Source organism: Canis lupus, chromosome 4 (assembly GCF_011100685.1).
Source record: "Canis lupus familiaris isolate Mischka breed German Shepherd chromosome 4, alternate assembly UU_Cfam_GSD_1.0, whole genome shotgun sequence".
Classification (NCBI taxonomy): Eukaryota; Metazoa; Chordata; class Mammalia; order Carnivora; family Canidae; genus Canis; species Canis lupus.
Window position 1 is genome coordinate 8,756,616 of NC_049225.1, and position 23,749 is coordinate 8,780,364.

A 23,749-nucleotide genomic window follows, 5' to 3' on the forward strand; every position below is an offset into this window, starting at 1 on the left:
CTACCCACCCTGGGGCTTCTTCATGTCAATCTCAGGCATGTCAATCTCAGGCAGTGCAAGGGCGGAGAACAAGAGCCAGTGTGAAACACATGGATTCTGGGGAGGTGGATTAAAGGGGAAAAGACCCCCCCTCCCCAAAATGCAGGCCTCTTTTATGTGGGGTGTCTGAAGCGCTCAGAACCCTTTATTATTATGATCCTTTTGGGTATTTAGAACAATTAAATTCCTTTGATAAATAAAATCAGTCATCAGTGGGCATTCAAGTGATCCACCCTAGGCGTGCAGCGTTGGTTTTAAATTTGCGGTGAGGCTATTGTCTGCTAATCAGTCCTTTCCTTACTTTTCCGTCTCTAATCCGGTTATAACTGTCATGTTTATTCTTCCTAGAAGGGGTACAGCCGGTGTCTCTCTCCCTTTTTTCTCTCTCTTTCTGAGGTGTGAGTCGTGAGTGTTTATTTTTGCCTCAGAACTGATGGATAGTGTCCGAGATTTAAGTTTTCTCTACTTTCGTCCCATTTCCATCTAGAATCGCTCTTGCGTTCCCAGCCAGGCTGAAAGACGAGTCTGTTTGCGTTCCCAAGTTGCAAAGTGGACCTGGAGCTCTCGGCCGCCGTCGGCGTCGGTAGGGCTGGGCACGGTCACCGGTGAGGCCAGCCTGCCCTAGCGGAGGGAATAAACGGTTTGCGCGGGTCTGGGTGTCCCCACCCTCCCGGCGGCGAGCTGACCCCGACGAGAGGCGCTCCGGATTCAGCCCTGGGACGAGGCGGGGGTCCTGTGGCCAGAGCCCGGCCTCCCCCGCCTCGGCCCCCGGGCCTCCGGGGACGGAGACCGCCGGCGGGATCGCGGATCCAGCACTGCCCGCCTCCTCTCCGACCTTCCCCACCCCCCGCCAGCCGTCCGTCGGGCTGCGTCCGACAGGGGGGCTCCCTCGGCAGTTACAGGCAGCTTTGGCGGCTGCTGGGAAGCCCACCTCGCTGGGAGTGGGGCAGCCGGGCCAGGACTCGGTTCCGGGAGGAGGTGGGCAGGTGAGGGGGGAGTCCCGGGAGGGGGGGAGTCCCGTGAGCTGCCGGAGGTGAGCCGGGAACCAGGGGGTGGGGGCGGGGCGTGCGGGGGCGGGGCTGGGGAGCGGGACCTGGGGGCGGGCTCAGGGAGGGGCGGGGGGCGGGGGGCTGATGGGCGGGGCTGGAGGTGAGCCGGGGCTCGGGGATGGGAGCAGGGTGGGGGCGGGGGCGTGCGGGGGCGGGGCTGGGGAGCGCCGGGACCTGGGGGCGGGCTCAGGGAGGGGCGGGGGGCTGATGGGCGGGGCTGGAGGTGAGCCGGGGCGCGGGGATGGGAGCAGGGGCTGGCGTGCGGGGGCGGGGCTGGGGAGCGCCGGGACCTGGGGGCGGGCTCAGGGAGGGGCGGGGGGCTGATGGGCGGGGCTGGAGGTGAGCCGGGGCGCGGGGATGGGAGCAGGGGCTGGCGTGCGGGGGCGGGGCTGGGGAGCGCCGGGACCTGGGGGCGGGCTCAGGGAGGGGCGGGGGGCTGATGGGCGGGGCTGGAGGTGAGCCGGGGCGCGGGGATGGGAGCAGGGGGTGGCGTGCGGGGGCGGGGCGTGCGGGGGCGGGGCTGGGGGATCGCGGGGGAAGGGGGCCGGGGGGCTGATGGGCGGGGCTGGAGGTGCGCCGGGCCGGGGCTGGGGGCGCGGGGCGGGCAGGGCACCGGGCGGGGATGGGGATGCGGAGCGCGGGCGGGGGCGGGGGCGGGGGCGGGGGCGGGGCGCCGGGGAGGGGAAGTGGGCGGGGCGCCGCCGGGAAGGGGGCGGGCCGGGAGAGCCTCGGGGCCGGGGCGGCAGCGGCGGCGGGGCAGGGCGCGTGGCCGGGCCCGGCGAGATGAGCGGGGCGGGAGCGGCGGCGGGGGTGGCGGACGCGGTCCGGGGGTTGCGGGTGGACGGGCTGCCCCCGCTGCCCAAGAGCCTGAGCGGGCTGCTGCACTCGGCGTCGGGCGGCGGCGCGTCGGGGGGCTGGCGGCACCTGGAGCGGCTGTACGCGCAGAAGTCGCGCATCCAGGACGAGCTGAGCCGCGGGGGCGCGAGCGGCGGCGGGGCCCGGGCCGCGGGGCTGCCCGCCAAGCCGCCCAACCTGGACGCCGCGCTGGCCCTGCTCCGCAAGGAGATGGTAAGGGGGCTCCGCGGCGGGGGGTCCGTGCGGTCTCGCCGTCCGGGGAAAGCCGCCCGGCCCCGCGCTCTGCTCCGGAAGCCTCGCGCCCGCCGCCCTCTGGCTCGCGAGTCCCGGGCGCCGTCCTCTGCGCTCCCCCTCTTACCATCCTCTCTGTCCGCGGAGGACGCTCGCCCGGGGAGGCCCCCCACTGGGGCGGCAGCTTTCGGGCCCGGGCGCCCCACGCGCGGCCGCTGCTGGCTCGGCGTGGGCTTCGCTGTGGCCTCGCGGCGGGCGCGACTCGGTCACCGGCCTCCGGAGCGGCACAGACCCGCCGGGGTTCAGGGCCGTGTGCGATTGGATTTTCCTGTCTTGGAAAGGACAGTTTTTGTCCGCGCGGGCGTAGACGGAGGCTGGAACAGCCCTCGCGCCCTCCCCGCGGCCCGGCGGCGCGTGCAGAACCGACTACCGCGGGGCGGCCGCGGCCCCAAACCCGCCGAGAGCGGAGGGGCGCGCCCCGGCCAGGTGAAGCCCGCCTGGGCCCTTCGGGTTGTGTCCGGGCGCCAAACAATGGGGCTTAGTTCCTGTCAGTCCTCGGGAAGTACATTTGGTGTGTGCGGACCGGGACACGCGATTTCAGTGACGCCAAAGGCAGAACAAGGGCAGGGATTTAGGTGGCGCTGAGCCTTTCCCGGGCTTTCGCCTCCCGGCCCGGCCCGGCCAGGCCAGCAGGGAGCTGGGGAACTTCCTCCTTTCCACGCTCTCGCCGCCCCTGATCACTTAGCCTGGCCGCCCGCTCTCTTTCTGGAATCTGCCCCTTCTTTCACTTAGTGCAGGTTCTGAGTACACTTAAAAACTTTATTAAGAAAATCTACTATATGAAAGCTGCTTTTTTCCTAAGTTTCCTGCCAAAAAACTTATCACAGAAACGCTTTAAATATGCGACTAGTACGTTACAGTATTGCTTAGAAACTTCCAATTTATGCCTCTTTTTTGTTTTCAGGAGCATATCTGTTCTGAAAGGTAAGGCTTAATTAAATCTAGAAAATCAGCCTTAAATGAACATTTCTAAATCAGTTAGATACTGTCTTCCCACTCTAGCTGGCATTGAAATAGTGATTTCCAATTCTCTCTGAATAGATTTTCTAAGCTTCTTAACAGAATGACTTAAATTCCAAGACAACAGTTTTTATTTAATAATGAACATTAATCGACACCAGCATTGCACAGCCAGTGAGCTGCATTTTAATTAGATAAACCTACATCTACTATGTTTACAGTCTGCATTTAGATGTAGCATAAACATGGGGCTGAATGGGAAGATTCACCCTGGGTTAAGTCCCATACTGGAACAGACAGGAAAACCTCACAGCCACTCCTGTTGTGAAGCTCTGGTTTATAAACATGCTCTGGTGGCGTGGGGAGTCAATGTGCTATTCCCGAAAGTATTTTTCCGGGTCCCTCCTGGTGCAGCTGGAGAACAGCCACAACCTTATAATTATGCTTTGGACCAGAGCTCTCTCTAAGCCTAACTGTTTGAAGCGCAAGGGAAATAAACAGCCATCTTTGGTCAGTCTGATATTTAGCTGAGAGAAAGGTAAGAAAGATATGGCTACAGGCCTTGACATGTCCTTTCACAGAATGTCACAGGTCTTTTAAAAGTGCCCTAGGTCTTTTGGCTCTAAGAGATTCACTAACCTGGGGCCCTGGGGTCTGAGTGGTAACCTAAACTGAGTGCATTCCTAAATTATCTGCGGAATAGTTTGTGTCAATCTATTTAATTGGAAGGCCTGGGGTCAAATCTGTACCAAGGAACTTACTAGAAATCTTGGCAGAATGTGATTAATCCCTGTTTGAAAAGGTCCTGTGCAATTACAGATCAATGTGGTTAATCCCCTTTTTTTTTAAATCCTGTGCAAGCAGTGGTGGGGTGGGAAGGCCTCTGAAGGCAACAGAATTTTAACAAAGGGCCAAGGGCAGTGGGGAAGTAGCAGCAAAGCTGGAATAAGGGAATAGCTCCAATTTGATAGCAGGATGCAAAAAGGGCTGGAAGCGGGAGATGCCGGAAGTGTGCTTGGAGAAGGTGAGAGCCTCCAGCAGGGTGGGGGGCCAGTGAACAGGAAACAGGAATCAAATGGGGGATGCTTCTCTGATGGAGAAAATGCAGGAATTGCTAGTTAACATTAGAGCCTGGGAGGTGATTTCAGCTTTTTAATGGAAAGTGCAGCTAAGCAAAACAATTAAAAGTTACTCATAGTCCAAGCACCTTGAGATCATCACTTAATTGTTTGGGATATCTCCTGTGTAGGCACAGTGTAAATGCTTTCTATACATCATAACTTCTCTGTGAGTTGGGTACTCAATATCTATTTGGGCACTTGGGTGGCTCAGTTGGTTAAGCATCTGCCTTTGGCTCAGTCATGACCTCAGGGTCCTAGGATAGAGCCCCAATCTGGCTCCTTGCTCAGTGGAGAGGCAGCTTGTCCCTCTACCCCTTCCTCCCTGCTCGTGCCCACTCTCTCTCCCTCCCCCTCTCTCAAATAAATAAATTAAAATCCTTGAAAAAGGCCATTTTATTTATCTATTTATTGAAGTGTAGTGGACACATGATGTCATATTAGTTTCAGATGTACAGCAGAGTGACTCAAGTCTGTATGTTATGCTGTCTGTGCTCACTGCAAGCGTAGCTTCCATCTGTCCCCATACACTGCTGTTGCCGTACCATTGACTACATTCTCTGTGCTTTACTTTTCATCCCTGTGACTTACCCATTCCAGAACTGGAAGTCTGCATCTCCCATTCCCTTTTACCCATTTTCCCCATCCTCCCTACCTGTCTCCTCTGGCAGCCATCAGTTTGTTCTCTGTATTTATGGGTCTGTTTCTGCTTTTTGTTTGTTCATTTGTTTTGCTTTTTAGATTCCACATGTAAGTGAAATCATATGGTATTTGTCTTTCTCTGACTTATTTCACTTAGCGTAATGCCCTCTAGGTCCATCCTATTTCATACGTTTTTTTTAAAAAATCACTCAGAATTTAACTCCTCTGTGATCACATATTCAGCCAGGTGTGTCCTAAAGCCTGTTTTAACCTTTGTATTATACTGCCTGGGTGCATGTAAGGATGAGAATCTGGTGGCTGGAAAGGAGATTTGGACCTGGTGATAAGCATTTGACGGATGGTGAGAGTGGAACGGCGAGCAGTGGGGACAGTTGGCATCCAGGCCTCTGGGAGGGCACAGAGTTCTGTCCTGTGATTGGCACTGTGCTCTGCTGGAAGATCATGCTTTCTACTGCACTGCACATTTCAGCAGTTCCCGTGCTAGGAACCCTTCTAATGTGCTAGGAACCCCAATGCTGTGAAGCTCTGTGCTGCTGCAGGTCCTGGCCCCCTGCCCTAGTGGGCCCATTTGGAAAGCTGTGAGGGTCACACAGAGGGTTACTGCTTTATAGACCAGAAAGAGTCCTTTAAAACAAGAAGCTGAGTTTGTTGGTTGTTGGGCTTTTTTTTTTTTTTTTAACATCAGAGGAGGATATTTTATTTTAAGATTTTATGTATTTCTTCATCAGGGACACACACACACACAGAGGCAGAGACACAGGCAGAGGGAGAAGCAGGCTCCATGCAGGGAGCCGGACGTGGGACTCAATCCGGGGTCTCTAGGATCACACCCTGGGCTGAAGACGGCGCTAAACCACTGAGCCACCCGGGCTGTCCCAGAGGAGGATATTTTAAAATCACACTCAACAGATGTTTATGGGGCGTGTGTTAGGTATAAAGTGCTACAGAGAAACAAGGATGAATGGGAACTCTCTAGCTGTTAAGGAGTTTCCAGCAGCTGGTAGATGTGGTCATCTTCACAGCAGCAGGAGTGCTGTAAGTTCAGACCTCTTCTCAGTTTTCTCAGCTGGAGTCTCTGTATTAGTAATAGGAACTCAGTCTGGACTAGCTCTTGTGAAAGGAGTCTTACACAGAGACAGCCTAGAACCAGGGCTGGTGGGGCACCTGGGATGTCCACGGTATTCTCTCTCCACCATCATTCTATTTATTCCCTCTTTTTTGGCCTGTGGCTGCTAACTGGGTCCATGCTCAATTTTGGCCTCGCTTCTTATTTCCAGTTTGTAAATAGTGTGGAAGGATGCCAGTGGGCCTAGCTTGGGTAGCTGGGCCAGTCTGGGCCAGTTGGTAGTGACCGAGGACGGCATTGCATTTTGCCAAGATAGTGTGACCATATGGATGGGGTGGGGGTGGGAGTCCACCAAAGAAACGCCAGTTTGCAGAAATAGAGCAGGGGGCTATTAGATAATATATCACAGACCTCTTCTTACATAAGAATACTTTGCCCCAAAGGACCCAACCCTTGGAAAGATTTCTTTTTTCTTTTTTTAAGATTTTATTTATTTATTCATGAGAGACACACACAGAGAGAGAGAGAGAGAGGCAGAGACACACAGGCAGAGAGAGAAGCAGGCTCCATGCAGGGAGCCCAACATGGGCCTCGATCTCGGGTCTCCAGGATCACGCCCTGGGCAGAAGGCGGCACCAAACCGCTGAGCCACCTGGGCTGCCCTGGAAAGATTCTTATCTGTTAAGCTGACAAAGCCCCCTTTGCTCAGTAGACCTTGGTTGGCATTTCAAATCCTTGCACATGGCTGAAGGACTCCCTTGACTTGCAGTGTCAGCCGGGACCCCTGACACATGCACACACACCCCTACACCCCTTCCTTGAAGTGTGTATGTAGGACACCTGCTCAGCAGTTCTGGGACATTAGCTCATTAAGTTCGGACATCCCAAAGAGTCATGAAAACATAGAAGATCCTCAGATGTGGGGGGCAGCAGAGCTTTGAGGGCAGCATCTCTGGAGGTTTTTGGGTTTTGCCTCTCAAACCATCAGGGGCAAGTTCTAGTAGCTTTGACTTAGAATCCCTTTTTTATATTCTTTTTTTCCCCTTAAAACTGTCAAATAGTGGGGCACCTGGGTGGTTTAGTTGGTTGAGTGGCCAATTCTTGATTTCGGCTCAGATCATGATCCTCAGAGTCGTGAGATCAAGGCCTGCGTTGGGCTTGCACCTAGCATGGAGCCTGCTTGGGATTCTCTTTCTCTTTCTGCCCCTTCCCCTTCTCTCAAATGAATAGATAAAATCTTTTAAAAAAAAGTCAAGTAGTTATTTTGGTCACCAACCCATGCAGGAGTGGGAAATCATCCACTCGGAACTTTTGAGTTCCTGAGCTGCAATGGTTTAGGGGAAAAATTTAATCTGATTAAATAAAACTTGATTTCTGAGACCAGCAATGCTCCTCTTCCCTGCATTTTAGTTGAGAGAACTAAATGTCTAATGAGTTTGTGCAGTGAACTGTATTCCAGGAGATGTGCATTAGCTTGAATAGCCCACATCCCAGTGGATTTCAGTTCTTATCCTGTGTGTGAAACCAGTGTCTTAGAAAGGGGATTTTAGTCTTTAAAAGGTTTTATGGTAAAGGTCCAATCCCAAGTCAGGCCTATGAAATCCCATCTGGAATAAAACTGTTAGCTACCAATATAGCATTCTTGATTGATATTGATCAAGGAGAGTAGGAAGGAGTGTCTGTGGCCTTTAATACTGTCTTTTCTTTTTCTTTTCACTGGTCCTAGCACCAGCATGGTTAACTGTGTTCCCCAAAGGATGGACCACTGGCCCCAAAATCCCCTGGGCTGCTTGCTGAAATGCTGATTGCTGGGCCTCTTCCTATACCAGCAGTATCAGAATCTTGGAGAAAGCAGAATCTGCACTTTTAACAAGCCCTTTAAGAATTGGGAAGCTCCTGGGACGCCTGGATGGCCCAGCGGTTAAGCTCTGCCTTCAGCTCAGGGCATGATCCTAGAGGTCGGGGATCGAGTCTCACATTGGGCTCCCTGCATGGAGCCTGCTTCTCCCTCTGCCTGTGTCTCTGCCTCTCTCTATCTCTGTGTCTTTCATGAATAAATAAATAAAACCTTAAAAAAAGAATTGGGAAGCTCCTGAAGCAGGATTCAAGAGCTTGAATTCTGTTATTAGATTATGTGATATAATTTGGGCAAGCACTTCACTATTTCCAGCTATAGGTCCCCTATGGGGAAAAAGAATTAAATGCCACAAGGCTCTGTTTTTTTTGTTTGTTTTTTTCCACGAAGGCTCCTTTTGGCTATAGCAATATAACTCTTTTCCCCTCCTGCCTTTATGGGTCTTCAGGGCTCCTGCAGAAGTTTGCTCTGTCATAAAATAATGTAGGTACGTGTGCAGGACCTACCTGTTGTAGTGTGCTTGCTATCTGGGGACACTTGCTCGGCTATACCTGGTAGTTGTAAATCTACAAAGAAAAGGAAGAGCAGTGCAAACTTGCTATTCTTGGACTCCGTTCATCAAAAATTAGGTTGTCTGTGATAGTTCTTAAAGTTTTTAGGCCATAATTACTCTATGGTACTTGTCCCCACCCCCAAGATCCACCCAATGAAAGCACAACTAGAAGTGTGTGTGTGTGAGTGTGTGTGTGTGTATAATCCTGCACATGTCCTTGGGGTGGGGGTGGGGCTGTAAGGGCAGGCTGGTGGGGTCACTGGCCTAGTTTCATTCTTTTTTTTTTTTTTTTTAAGATTTTATTTGAGAAAGGGAGCAAGCAGGAGCAGGGAGAGGGGCAGAGGGACAAGCAGCCTCCCCACTGAGTGGGGACCCCAGGTGGGGCTCAATCCTGGGACCTTGAGATCATGACTTGAGCTGAAGTCAAGTGTTTAATGGACTGAGCCACCAGGCGTCCCTGGTTTGATTCACTTTTGATGCTACCTCTGAGGTTATAATTACAGTCCCAAGATTTGAAGATACAGAGGATTGAAAGATGTTTTTCATACCTCTTTAACTTTGATCAATTACTGCCCCGACCTGCAGAGACTATAAATATTTTTCCTAACTTATAAGTATCTTGCAAGAAGTAAAACCCTTGGGATGCCTGGATATAGCTCAGTGGTTGAGCATCTGCCTTCGGCTCAGTCGTGATCCCATGGCCCTGGAATCTAGTCCCACATTGGGCTCCCCACAGGAAGCCTGCTTCTCCCTCTACCTTTGCCTCTGCCTCTCTCTCTGTGTCTCTCTTGAATGAATAAATAAATAAATAAATAAATAAATAAATAAATAAATAAATAAATAAATAATAAAATTCAAAAAAAAAAGGGAAGAAGAAGCAAAACCCTCTGCTTTCCCCCGCTTTTGGTTAAAGGCATTCATCTGTTACATGTGAAAGTGTCCTGGCACTTTGGGCACCTCTTCACTGATAGGGGACTTCAACGGAGCAAGGGGTGAGCATCTCTGCATCTCCCTGGGCCAGCACTGCTGTAGATCTTTGATGTTGTGCGGCCAAGGTAGCTCAGGGAGGGCTCAAAATGAGGACTGTGGCCCTTGTGCACTTCCCTCCACCAAGCAGCAGTGGAAGCTTTGCAGTTGTGCTTCTGGAATGCCCACCTGAATTCCACAGAGACTTCACACCTCAGTTGGAAAAGCTAAATTTTTCATGATCCTATGTATGAAACCTTCTAGATGGGCCATGGACTCCACGAACAGGAAACCAGCCGTGAGACTGGCTGGTAAGATATTTGCCCCCAATAATCTAGTGTCATTCTCCAGAGCTCTGACCTTCTATTCATCTCATTGGTTGCCCACAGGCTCCAGATGTTTCCAAGTGATAAGTAGGCAGGGCACACAAAGGCGGTTCTTTCTTTCCTGTTGCTCCTTCCTTCATAGACACTTAACCTGGAGATGTAGAAACCAGGACTTTGAGATCATGACCTGAGCAGAAGTCAAATGCTCAGTGGACTGAGCCACCAGGACTTTGGAGACAGACTCTTCAACTTCCTTTTGGTGCTATAGAAATTCGTTAAGGCATGTGGTCTTCTCTGGTTTTATGAGTGCTTTCTGCTCACTGCTGTGATTGGCCCTAAGCATGGTGGGCTGGCCTAATTTTGCAGGTCTAGAATCCCATCTGCAAGGATTCTGGGAGGAAGCACTGCCTTTGATGGAGAGGAGAGAGGCTCTGTCCTCTGGCCAGTGCTCTCCAGTGGAGGGGCAGCCTCTGGAGGGCACCAGGCCTGTTACTGACTGGAGAGGCTGGGCTGAGGAGGATTACTGAAATACATTTGGAGACTAGAGACCATGGAAAGAGTGTGTTGGGACACCTGCGTGGCTCAGCGGTTGAGCGTCTGCCTTCAGCCCAGGGCGTGATCCTGGAGTCCTGGGATCAAGTCCCACATCAGGCTCCCTGCATGGAGCCTGCTTTTCCCTCTGCCTCTCTCTCTCTCTCTCTCTGTGTCTCTCATAAATAAATAAAATCTTTAAAAAAAGAAAAAGAAAGAGGGTGTTTGGTGTGTTTCTAAGTTGTCAACTGCACTTAGAAAATAGGCACGTTCAATGCAGTTGAATGCCAAGGTGTTTAACAACCCTTATAACCACAGATATGCGAAGAAAAACAAGGTATCCTGCTTTATCTGAAACAACGGCAGAGCTCCGAAAGAATCCTCATCATAATGGTGAGGGGTTGGGGAAATAGACACTGTAAAAACAGAATTTCTTGTGCTTTTTATGTCAGTTGCCTACAAACACCAGCTGTTGACATGAGGTTTTCTATATGTTGTACAAGAACTTGGTTTTCTGATTTTAACTTCAGATTTTGTCCCCTAACTTCATCTCCTCTTGCAGTGGGGGAGTTTCATTTAATTGGATATCATTCAAGAAAATGGCAGAACACAAATTAACCTTCAATTGTGTGTTGGGTTCCAGTATGACTCTTAGCAAGTCATGTTTTTCCCCTCCAGTCGCACCTAATTTCAACATCACCTGTACCCATGTCCACACTCATTATCTTGGACAATGAGCTTTTAGGCTTTAATACAAATCCTTGATGAATGATATCTGCTGTTCATAGTATGAAAAAGCAAGTTACAAAACAGTATGTGTATACATTTGTATTTGTGGTAACTAGTTAAAAACCAGCTTGCATAAACATACTGTCTTGAGGGATGTATACTAAACTGCTAAAAGTGGGTATCTTTATTTTTAAAATATATGTGTTTTTAAAGGTTTTACTTATTTGAGAGAGAAAGAGAGAGAGAAAGGAGGGAGGACAGAGGGAGAGAGACAGACTCCTCACTGTGCATAGAGCCTGACATGGGGCTTGATCTCAGGACTCTGAGATCATGACCTGAGCTGAAACCAAGAGTTGGACCCTTGACTGAGCCATACAGGTGCCCCTAAAAGTGGGTGTCTCTAAAACAAAAGTTCTTAAAATGTGGTCTGGAGACATTCTCGGTGTCCATAATTATGTGGTGGTCATACAGATAAATGTGATGCTTTAAAATACTACCTAAGGAAGTGTATCAACATTTGGAAGATCTGCATAATTCAGTCAATTTTTCACCTTTTTCATAGAACTAATGCTTGCAGTTAGAAAATCATGCATGGTTAAAAGATCTATTCAAAGTGCAAGATTAATGGTTTTTAATGTGACAGTATGAGAAGTTCAGTGGCATAGTTTCAAATTCCACACTGCAGCCAGCTAAGGGGTAGCATCAAAGAAAGAATATCCTCTACAATTTCCTAAAAGGCTATTACATATCTGTGTGAGGCCAGATTTTCTTCATTTACTTAAACCAAAACAACCTGTCACAAAGGATCAATGCAGAAGATTAGCCATACAAAAAAAAGATTTACAAAATAGTAAAAAAAGAAAGAAAGAAAGAAGGAAAGAAGAAAGAAAGAAAGAAAGAGATTTACAAATGGTATTGTTTATAAAAATGTCATTAACATGCAATGAGTATATTATTTATGTTTAAGTGGATCAATATTAAAGCTTCTCAGTTTTGACTTGTAATAAGATAAATATTGAGAGGTATATCCCACATAACAAGCACTTGTTGGGGCCTTCCACCGTTTAAGAGTATAAAGAGGTCCCAACAGTAAAACATTTGAAGATAGCTGCTTTAGACCATGGAATTAAGGAAGGATGGTTTACATAATTGTGAACCATTGAAATTTTAACATAATTAGAATGTTTTATTTTTATGATGGGAAAAAAAGTAAAAGAATGAGCAAAGGCATTACTTAAAGAAAATGGTTGGTTGCTTTTCTTCAGCTCTGCCTAGGACGGCACAAGAGGAAACAGGCTTCATTGGTACCAGTGTAAGTTGAGGTTGGAGAGAAACAAGCGTGTCTGAGGAGAGGTTGCAGAATGGGCTCTGTCTGTGGATGCCCTCAGCTGTCAGCAGCAAAACAACTGAAACTCCCTTACCTGGTTGAGAAGGTGAATGGGCAAGTGCAGAGCTGCGCAAGCTTTGGGTGTGGCTTAATCTGGAGGTGCAACCATACGCCTGGTCTGTTTCCTGTCGCTGAATCACCCTGGCTCTTTAGAGTCTAGTCCTCAGCCCAGTGGGCCTAGGGTATTCACAGGGGTAAAGCAGACCAAACAGCACAGATGCTTTTCCACCCAGGACACGTGAGTGGTGTGTAGGAGCCACAAGATGGATTGGAAGCTTGCGTCGTGAGCACAAACTGACAGGCCACCAGGGAGCCTTTTTTTTTTTTTTTAATTTTTAGGGCCAAGTGATAAAATTAGAGATGTTATGTAGGTACAGCAAGAGAAAATATTTTTCCATAAGAATTCTTTTGGGATGAGAAAACACTTCACTTTATTGGGATACAAAGCTACTGTTCCTTTTTATCAAATCAGTTGCAAATATTCATCTATAAAAACCATTCTTTGCTTTATTAGGTCATCCCAAGACAGACAGGAGCATGGATGTGGCCCATGGCCCACAGTCTGCGGACCCCTAGTCTAGACCAGGGCTGCCCAATAAAAAGATAATGAGAGTCATAAATGTAATTTAAATTTTTCTAGTAGCTATATGAAAAAAACCCTACAAATAAAGTTAATTTTAATAATATATTTAACCCAGTAAGTCTAAAATATTACTTCAATGTTTAATCAATATTTAAAAAGTTATAATAGGATGTTTACATTCTCTTTTTTTTTTGTCTAACTCTCCAAAATTACAAAGCACCTCCATTGGGACTAGTCACATTTCAAATGTCCGACAGCCACATGTGACTAGTGGTACCATGTTGAACAGCATACATTTAGACCAAAAAATTACATCCCTTCTATACTGAGTTAAAGTCTAGCTTGGCTCTACAGACTGACAGGCCACCAGGGAGCTTCGAGTTCCTGCAGGGGTACTTCAGTGAAGCTTGAGTAGTTAATAGCCCCTTCCCTACTGGATCAACACCAAAGGAGTCTTTCTCTTCGGTTTTCCTTTGCAAAACAGTATGCAGGTCAGTGTCCTTCTGTCATCACATCCTTTATTCAGAAATCAGGTTACAATCCATTAGGTCACTGCTTTATTACATTCCAGCCCCGCAGATATGTGCTGGACACCTTGATTAGATTTGGGGCATTTCCCAAGTCCTTTCTAAAATAAATTCACAAGCCATCTGTATATGCTTAGTCATTCATTACATTTTATTAATTTTTTAAAAATATTTTATTTGAAAGAGCGCAAGCGAGCACAAGCAGAGGGAGAAGGAGAAGCAGCCTCCCTGCTGAGCAGGGAGCCCCATGTGGGGCTCCATCCCAGGACCCTGGGATCATGACCTGAGCCAAAGGCAGACACTTAACCAAATGAGCCACCCAGGCACCCTCATTCTTTTTTTTTTTTAATTTTTTTTATTTATTTATGATAGTCACACAGAGAGAGAGTGGCAGAGACACAGGCAGAGGGAGAAGCAGGCTCCATGCACCGGGAGCCCGACATGGGATTCGATCCCAGGGATCCCTATTTTTTTTTTTTTTAAGATTTTATTTATTTATTCTTGAGAGACACACACAGAGAGAGAGGCAGAGACACAGGCAGAGGGAGGAGCAGGCGCTCCATGCAGGGAGCCCGACGTGGGAGTTGATCCTGATCCCGGGTGTCCAGGGTCACGCCCTGGGCCAAAGGCAGGCGCTAAACCGCTGAGCCACCAGGGCTGCCCCGCATTCATTTTAAAAAGATAACTTTGAAAGTGTTGTCATTTTAAGTTAATGTCCTGGATGTTCATGGTAGAAAATCCAGAAAATTCAGAAAAGCCAAAAATAAAAGTCACTTGTGACACGAGCAGCTTGCTGCATACCACAGCTGACATTGTGCCATCTCCTTGCCCCGGTCAGCTGCTCAGCAGTACAGGCTGATGGTCAGAGCACGGGTGCCAGAGTCCTGAGCACCTGCTCCCTGCCCTGCCAGCCCCCTCCCCCCATAGGCTCTCAGTCGAGGGCCTTCATTTTTCAGGATCCCAACCTCCTCCTCATAACAGAGTCAGAGGATCTCATATGTGTGTCCAACTGAGATTTTCTTGTCTCCAGTCAATCCCTAGAAATGAACAGTTAGGGGTACCTGGATGGTGCAGTCAGTTGGGTGTCCGATTCTTGGTTTGGCTCAGGTCCTCATCTCAGGGTTGCGAGATGGAGCCCCTGGTCAGGTTCCACACTTAGTGCAGAGTCTGCTTGGGACTCTCTCTCTCTGCGCCCCCCGTCCCCCCCCCCCCAAAATAAATAAAATCTTAAAGAGACAAATGAACACTTAGCTGATTAAAAGTTATGTGCTCTCTTAAGGCTTTTGACAGACCTTGCCAAGCAGTCCTCCACAAAAGTTTTGCAGGCATGCAGTTGTACGCAGTGTGCCTACATGATGCGCTTTTTTATTACTACTGGTTTTTACAATTGAGAGAGTATTATGTGCTTGTTGAGAAAAAAATTAAGCAGTACAGAAGGCTTCAAGTACCGATCCCACTTTCTAGAAGTTCTTCTAACAAACCTTGTCTCCTGTCAGAAGTTTGCACATGTGTGTGTATTTACATATAAAGTGGGTTCCTGCTAACATACTTGGTAACCTGAGCTTCTGTGCTCAGCAGCACATGTGGGTCACTGTTCTGCTCTAGTACATACCCAGCTGCTCATCCTTTGAAATGACCGCCTAGTATTTACTGTATGACTATACCCTAATTTGTTAAACCACATTCCTACCACCTTATGTTTCAGTGTAAACTTTCATACAACAAACCTTTTTTTTTTTTTTTTTTTACAACAAACCTTTTTTAAATCTGTCCCCATATTTCAGGGCTCCCCCTTCCCTATGCTATAGTTTGTGATTTTGTAGCTTCTCTGGGGATCTATATATCCCTTCCAGCCCATATGGGGTAGGGTATTTATCATCTTAGATTGAGGAATTCAGTGGTAGGCAGATAGATGGTCTGCTGTGGGGGGGCAGGGGTCATTTCAGAGCAGACCCCAGTGTGACCTGAACTAACCCACCCCACACCTTGCCTTGCTTCTGCCCAGATCCCCCCCATCCCAGACTTAGCTGGGGACCTGGTGCAAGGCATGGAAGACCATTTCTTTTGATGTCTGTTCTGTTTTCTGCTCACTGCCTTATTTGAGGAAAAGTTGCTTTTGTTTATATATCTTTACATGTACTAGTGACTTACCCCAACTTTTATTTTTAGTTTCTTAAATAAAACAGACTTTTTCTTAAATACAACTTCTAAAAAATATCCTAAAGTTTTTTCGTGATGCTTTGTTCTGACTCAAAAGTTTCCTTTAAAAAAAATTGATCTTTTAAGCCTTGTATCTGAATGGTCATATGTCTGTTGTAATTTTTTGAAAGACTGGAAGAACCCTTCCCACCCACCCCCACACAAACACCCCCTCCCCCGGCACCCTCCAAAGATAGAAACGCAGTGATCCAAAGCCCAGCTGGGAGCCACCACCCAGTCTGAGGCATATTCCTGTGGCCGGTCTATTGTGAGTTTTTGAGACAGTTTCAAGGATGATTCAGGATTGTTTGGACCGATGTTGGTGATGTGGATCGGTGAGCACCTGTGTGCACAGCAGGAGGGGTGCAGGGGAGCTCCGTGTGCTAGAAAAGAGAAGAAAAGGATCAGGAAGTTAAGCAGGAAGCCCAGACTGAGAGAGGAAGGAATGGCATTAACTGTTTAAAGAGGTAGAAATTAGTTGATTGTTCTTAATTGTATGAAGGTCTAGAATAAGAGCTACACATAACCGAGTCTTAGAATTTTGTGTTTTTCTTAAATTACCTGAAGTTTTAAAATCTACTTTCAATAAAGAGTTGTATTTTCTAAATGCAGCTGTTAATTAAATCAGCCATTCTTGGGTCTTCAGGGACATGTGGGAACACATCACTAAGATGCTTCCCTTGTTTGTAGAATGGGGACAGTGGTGAGGGTTAGTGGGCTTGCAGAGGGTCCCCCCCCTCCAGTCCTTTTTTTCTGGAAGGACAAGTTCCTGTGATTTAATCATGTTCCGAAACAACTCTGCTGTTTAATTCCCCTTCCTACATTCTTGTACCCTCTCGCCTTCAGGGTTGAGGGACTGATTTCTGGGAGTGTCATAAGTTTCTGTCCCAGCTGCAGACAGGTGTGACTCTATAAAGAGCACTCAGGGAGCAAATTTGGGTTTGGATCTTCTGTCAAGCAGGAGGTGAATCTTTTTTTTTGTTGAAGTGGGAGTAACCATGTGGTCTGGGGCTTCTTTCAGGGTGCTCCTGGGGTGCTCTGGGTGCAAAGGGCCACCTGCTGATCCCTGCACCACCCCACTGCCAGGCCGCTTCTGCAGCCGGATGTTCTCTGGGAGGGCATCTCTATAGCAAGGGGTTTTCATGGAGTCAACCAATATCTGAATGTCTACACTGCAAGGCTCCGTGCTGGATAATGGGGGATCCCAGAGGGAGATGGGCCACTGCATGTGACTTTCCTACGTTAGAAGGATCCTTGTGTTCACTGGTAGTAAAAAGTAGAGAAAAACAGGGCAGGCAGAGAAGGTGGGAGGGAGTGAGGAGCACCTGCGGTGGAACCAGTCAAAATCTGGAGTGGAGGAGAAGCTGGCATTGGCGAGGTGAGCAAGGAGGCCTTAACATCCATGGTGGGGACAGGTCTGGACAGTCTGGGGGAGGGGGCCTCCATTCGGCCAACTGTGGCATGAGGTGCAGTAAATCAGACTGGATCATGGAATGCTGCCTGAGGGATTTGCAATTTGCCTCTAGAAAATTTAAGTGAAAGTATTTGAAACAACCAACAGCCAAGGGAGAGGCGTCCAGGCTGGGGGCCGGGTTTGCTCGTGTTGCTGCTTACCTCATGCCCTCCTGGCTAATTTGGAGGATTGCTGGTAAGTCAGAGGAGCTTTGGTCTAGTGCCTGCAGAAGGCGCTGAGAAGCTGGCATGTCTGCACGCGTGTGTGCTTATATCCCTGTTAAGTTACCCTAAGTGCTTGGCATCTGTTCAGCTGCGTAATAGGTGTGTGCAGGACCAAGCTGTATTCCTAGGCGGGTCAGGCCTCCTTTTCTAGGCCAGCATTCCACCTGAAGACAGGGCAGCTTTGTGAGTCATCCAGTTGTTGCAGTGCAGAGAGGTCCAGGGCATGATCTGACTCAGGACCTGTGAGACCTTGGACATGCCACCTGAAAAGCCTGGGACTGCAGGTCATTGAGTAGTGCTGGTTCACAGGACGTCAGCGCCCCAGAACCTGGCAGGGGTCGTGGAGCTGTGGAGCCGTGGAGCCCAGGCTCCTCCTGTCATCTGTGCCCACTCCCAGCCTACTCAGAAGATGCAAGTCAGACCTGGTCCAGGAGCGTGTTGCTCCCTTCCACTTCTGTTTTGTTTTCCTCCTTTCTTTCTTTTCTTTTTTTTTTTTTTTAAGATTATATGTATTTATTCATGAGAGACACAGAAAGGCAGAGATATAGGCAGAGGGAGAAGCAGGCTCCCTGCGGGGAGCCTGATGCGGGATTTGATCCCAGGACCCCAGGATCACAACCTAAGCCAAAGGCAGACGCCCAACCACTGAACCACTCAGGTGCCCCTTGTTTTCCCATTCTTCATTTCCAAGGTGGGAAACACTCTTGGGATAGTAAAACCCTACTGGTATCAGAATGACTCAGTAGAAGTATCTCCAAGACTCCAGATGAATCTTTTCTATGATTTCTTTTTTTTAATTGCAGCATAGTTAACATCCAGTGTTCTATTTTATTAGTCTATGACTTTTTAAGCAAACACTAGTATGGCTCTAGGAGGGTGTGAATTTCTTTATTAAAGTTTACATTCCTTGTGTTAAATCCCGGAACAGATGGGTAGGTGTGACCTTGCCAAGACAGAATCTTGCAGTTTAGTCGCTGGATTCAAATCTGGACACCGTTGAGAAGCAAGTCCAGGGGAAGGGACTGGGTGGTTAAAATGGGCCAGAACGTCGTCAAGAAGAGTTGGAAGACCTGAAGCTATTGGCTGGAGAAGACAGATTTTTTCAGGGAGTAGAGGTGGTGGAATGAAAAGTATTTCAATATTTAAAAGGCAGTTAAGGGCAGCCCCAGGGGGCTCAGCGATTTAGCTCCGCTTTTGGCCCAGGGCCTGATCCTGGAGTCCTGGGATCGAGTCCCACGTCGGGCTTCCTGCATGGAGCCTGCTTCTCCCTCTGCCTGTCTCTCTCTTTCTCTCTCTCTCTGTCTGTCTCTCATGAATAAATAACTAGAATCTTTTAAAAAATAAAAGGCAGTTAAGAGAGAAATTAGATTTGTGTGTATGTGTAGCAGTTATGCCTAATATCAAGAGCCCTGGAACCTACAGGCTGGGAGATTCCTCTCAGTGACCACCCTGGTCCTCAAGAAGCAGGTTTGCTGGTGAATTTTCATCTGGCTTGACTGCCCCGGCAGCCCTCTGTGGAAGGGGTCAGGTGGCTCCTGCTCAGTCTTTTCAGTTGAGCTGGGGTCAGAGGGACATGGCACCACGGGGACACTGCTGTTTCCAGGAAATGCTGGTGAATCCTGTACCTGCCATTCCTTTCCGGGTTGAAATCCTGCCGGCTGGCAGAGTGGAAAGACTTGTGAATGTAATAACCACAATAGCAGCTGTTACTCTTTTCAGGAGTTGAACAGGATGCCCACGTTCTCACAGCTCGCGAGCGGTAGAACCAGCATTTGAGCCCAAGCAGGCAGGCTCCAGAGCCAGCACTCTATTCCATGCCGCCCTGCCTGGCCACCTCGTGGGGGAATCCATATAAGTGACCCAGGAAAGGCAGGTATTTGTGTCGAGAACATGGGATTCTTCACTGGAACTGGATGTCAGAATCGCCTGGGTAATTTTTCAAACACAAATGTCAGGAACCCACTTTTTTTTTTTTTTTTTAAGATTTTGTTCATTTATTCATGATAGACAGAGAGAGAGGCAGAGACACAGGCCGAGGGAGAAGCAGGCTCCATGCAGGGAGCCCGATGTGGGACTCCATCCCGGGTCTCCAGGATCACACCCTGGGCCAAAGGCAGGTGCTAAACCGCTGAGCTACCGGGCTGCCCCCTCAAGGTGTGCTTTTAGGAAGAGGATGCCATTGAGCCAGGTCTGCCCTCTCGGACCTGTATCCTCAAGTCTTCCCTGGATGTCTTGGTAAAATATGCTAAGTCAGTGTGACCTGGTTCTGTTTTTATGGTCTGTTCGGCTGTAGTAGAGAGATAGCCAATGTCTGCTGGGTAGTTTAGTATGATCGAAGGGTGTGAAGAATAATGGAATTTAACACTTGTCAGGAGATGAATGCTGCTTTCTGGACCCCAGCTTCCCTTGTGTGAAAGTCCCATGTGGCAGGTCTCATCACTGAGTAATTGTAATGATTGTGGATCTTCTCTTTCTGTTTTCTATGTGCACGTTCTCATGCTTTTAGCCCTTTACTCACTACACAGGAGGCATCTGATTACTGTTTATTAAAATGGATGGATATCTCATTGAATCCTCCCAGTAGCACCATAAGAGAAATTATGATTCGCTTTTGTCATCAGCCAGGGCATAGAGATGATACATGACTTGCTCAAGGGCCAGGAAGCAGAAGGCAGGTCTCCTAGCATCCAGTTTGAGTTTCTCCCCTTGCCACTCAGGGAGGTCTGCTGAACCTGAAGCTGCATGCTTCACAAGATCCCCAGGTGATTGTCATGCATGTGAAAGTGTCAGGTGCACTAGTCTAGGCTGCATTTCCAAGTGGATTAACCCTTCTCTCTTTGTGATTCATGGGAACAATGCATTTCCTGTGTTAACTGTTCTTTCCCTTGAGATAAGCTATGGGAAGAGGGGAACTTGATAAATATGTGCCTTTCAAATGTTCTTTGTTCTGTCACCACTTGTGGAAAGTAGTTCCCAGGAGACTCCCTAGAGGCCATCCCCTGGTCTTACTAGATTTATTCAATCTCTAGGGAGTGATCCCCTAATCACCTTTGGGTAAGACTGAGCTTGTGCGGAGGAAAGGGAGTCTGAACACCACTCTTGGGATCCCAGAGGCCGAGCTGGTCAGAGGGTGGGTTGGGTGCTCCAAGGGGCGGTGTGTGATACTGACCCGGGAGCCAACACTGGCAAGGGGACTCTGTTGTCCAACAGAGTTGGGAATGACCGTGGTGTCAGGGGAGGCACATGTGGGTCCTCTCTGAATCTGATTGTAGCAAAAGGAAATGACATACTTGGATCTAGGCATCCAAAGTGAAACAGCTGGGGCCACCAGGATTCTAGCGCTGCTCCTTCCCCGGGCGTGCCCGAGTGCCATGGTAAATTCCACAGGCTGGGGCCCGCCACCCCGCAGGTGTGATCCTTCCCTGCCACACTGAGTCATGTCTGAGGTGTGGGCATCCCACAATTAAGGTTTTCTCAAAATTGTGTTTCCCAAAATTCAAGTGATGCTCTGAGTCGTTCACTGCATGGAAAGAATGTGCTGGCCTGAGCAGATTGCTGGCTGAGTGTTCAACTAAAATTAAACTTAAGTGCTGACTTCTTGTTTTTACCTCCCTACCCCGTCCCTCAAGGTTGGCCTCCGACAGCTGGACATGTCCTTGCTTTGCCAACTCTACAGCCTCTACGAGTCCATTCAGGAATATAAGGGAGCGTGCCAGGCCGCATCCAGCCCGGACTGCACCTACGCTCTGGAGAATGGGTTCTTCGACGAGGAGGAGGAATATTTCCAGGACCACCACACCCTCCACGATGGGAGGGAGCGGGGCCCTCCGAGGGACTTGCCGCTGCCTGTCTCCTCGCTCTCCAGCAGCGACTGGATTCTGGAGTCCATCTAGAAGAGGGATCTCAGCAGACAGGCCGCTGCTACCACAGGACACACTGTCAGCATTAGCTCCTCCTCCTAAGAAAGCTCCTCTGCTCCTCCATCGAGGGCAGTCCTCAGGTTCGAGGGGCCAGTGCTACCAGTTTAATTTGGAGGATCCACGTGGCAGTCTGTCCCAGTGGCTGGAGTGTCTGCCTTGATGGCCTCGGCTTGGCACCACAGTACAGAGGCACCCTGGCCGAGGAGTCCTTTTCATGATCCAACAGGAGGATCCTGGGGGGCAGACCATCCGGAGCCCTTTCACCCAAGATGACTTTCACTAGTTACTTCCTTGCAGGTGGTAGACAACCAGCTACTCTGTTGTAGGAATTGCCTCCAGGTTGCAATGTAGGAAAACTAACAATTTGGGCCCCTCCCCCCCTTAATACGTCCCGGCAGCCTTTCTTGCTTTTGTTTTGGGATCATTTTTGAGGCTCTTGGTTGGGTTTTGTTTGTAAGCTGCATTACTAACTGTCCCAGTGACTCAGTGAAAGCTCTTTACCAAAAAAGTAGATATTTCAGGTCACAACAATCAACTGCATTCTGTTCACCAGTCAAAATTTGTAGCGTTCTTTGTCTATCAATGGAGGAGCCGGGAAGAGAACAGAGATATGTTGGCAAAAAGAAACAGGGGCAAGCTCGTGTTTTGTGTCATTCACTGTAAGATGGCAAACATTTTTGTTCTGGAAGATTCTAAATGTAAACCGGTATATTAGAAAGCTATCCTGCCTCTTCCACTCAAAACCATGATCACCTTAAGCCTTAATATATTTATTAAAATCTTTTATGAACACTATACACTTTGTAGGTTAAAAATGAGGATAAAATGCAAAACTCTCTGACTGTAGTTGTGTCTTATTTCGTCTGAACTCAGAATCATCCATTTTCATAACTTGAATTTACCGAATCCAATCAAATACTGAGAGAAAACTAAGGTTTGTTTTCTTGCCATTAAGGATTTGAAAGAAGTTCTGTTCCTCTATTGACTTATTCTTGAAATTGTTCTATCCACAGTAGACCACGCTTTTACAGTTAGATCTGAGTGCTGTTGTATCTTTGACTACTTCAGACCCCCCCCCACCCTTCTTTCTTTTGATGTGGTAATTGCTTATTCGACACCTTTTGGAGTCAGAGAGAGGAAGTAAAACTCATCCTCATGGACCAGCATGTTGACAGCCTGTTACGTATGTGACCAAGTGTCAGGAACTGGGGTGAGGTGCAGATGAGAAGGAGCATTCCTGCTGTTTTCCTGTGTTGAAAGTAGTAGTTAAATAAGAGAGGGCAGCAAATTGCCTTTGATATGTGGCTCAACTGTTCAGGGAAAGATAAGAACATTGAAAGGGATATAGGACCAGGTGAAGTCTGGTCTTCTACCAGAACCTTTGACCATTAAAGGTTTTCAAGGAGTTGAACCTTGGGTTCTCAACCCTGACCACATTAGAATCACCTGGGGGGGCTTTTAGAAGAATATGGAGCCTGGCTCAAGAACCCCCATCTTCATTCCGATTTAATTAGTAAGGGGTGAGACCTGGGTCTCTGCATGGTTATAGAAGCCCTGCAGGTGATTTTTTTTTAAGATTTTATTTATTTAATCGTGAGAGACTCACACAGAGAAGCAGAGGCAGAGGGAGAAGCAGGCTCCATGCAGGGAGCCTGATGTGGGACTTTATCCGCGGACCTCGGGATCATGCCCTGAGCTGAAGCAGATGCTCAACTGCTGAGCCACCCAGGACTCCTGCAGGTGATTTTTTAAAAATATTTTTTATTCACTTATCTGAGATAGCAAGAGAGAGCATGAGCAGTGGGGTTGGGCAGGGAGAGGGGAAGCAAACCCCCCACTGTGTAGGGAGCCCGACACAGGACTCCATCCCAGGACCCAAGGACTATGACCTAAGCCAAAGGCAGACAGCTGATTGAACCACCCAGGCCCCCATCCCCTACCCCACAGGTGATTCTAATGCAGATCAAATTGTCATCTAATGTTCAAACTGGCCCATGAAGCAGGCAAGATGGGACAGACATGAGAAACGCAGACTCTCCTACCCCACCTGGACCTACTGACTCACACCCTATGTCTTCACAGGATAGTCCAGTGATTCTTTCACAGGAAGTTCAGAAGGCATTGCTTATATCAGCTCAGTGCCAACACTGTTGCTCTGGAAGGACTGTAGTGTCTCCTTGCCTCCCTGGGCCATGGCCAGGAGACCCAGTCCTCAGATGGGCACCGACAGCTCTGGGAGTGGAGCTTGCAGGGCTGGTTTAGGCTCAGGGGAGCTCCTTAGTTTAGAATGCGTGGCTCCCCTGGGTCCGCTGCCGCTGAGCTCTTCTGGAACCACAACCGTGGATTCATAGTGCCATTGAGTTGTGGGGCTCTTCTCATTATTGCAAGATAGGCTCTCAGAGCTAGAAGTGGAATGAATCAAGTCAAGAAGCGGCTGTGGGGAAGGCTGATAGGA

The 23,749-nt window shown here is 48.7% G+C and overlaps 1 protein-coding gene and 1 long non-coding RNA gene across 2 annotated transcripts; one reads left to right on the forward strand and one right to left on the reverse strand.

Moving 5' to 3' along the window:
* Positions 1-267: 267 nt before the first annotated feature.
* LOC119871612 lies at positions 268-1,080 on the reverse strand. Its single transcript, XR_005357541.1, has 2 exons — positions 971-1,080; positions 268-660 (listed from the first exon to the last, which is right to left on the reverse strand). It is a non-coding gene; the product is annotated as an uncharacterized LOC119871612 (long non-coding RNA).
* Positions 1,081-1,871: 791 nt separating this feature from the next.
* On the forward strand, positions 1,872-22,135 carry FAM89A (family with sequence similarity 89 member A). The gene is made up of 2 exons (XM_038533922.1): positions 1,872-2,156; positions 21,004-22,135. The coding sequence occupies exons 1-2, from the start codon at positions 1,872-1,874 to the stop codon at positions 21,265-21,267; spliced, it is 549 nt and encodes a 182-aa protein (XP_038389850.1). The 3' UTR covers positions 21,268-22,135.
* Positions 22,136-23,749: the final 1,614 nt, after the last annotated feature.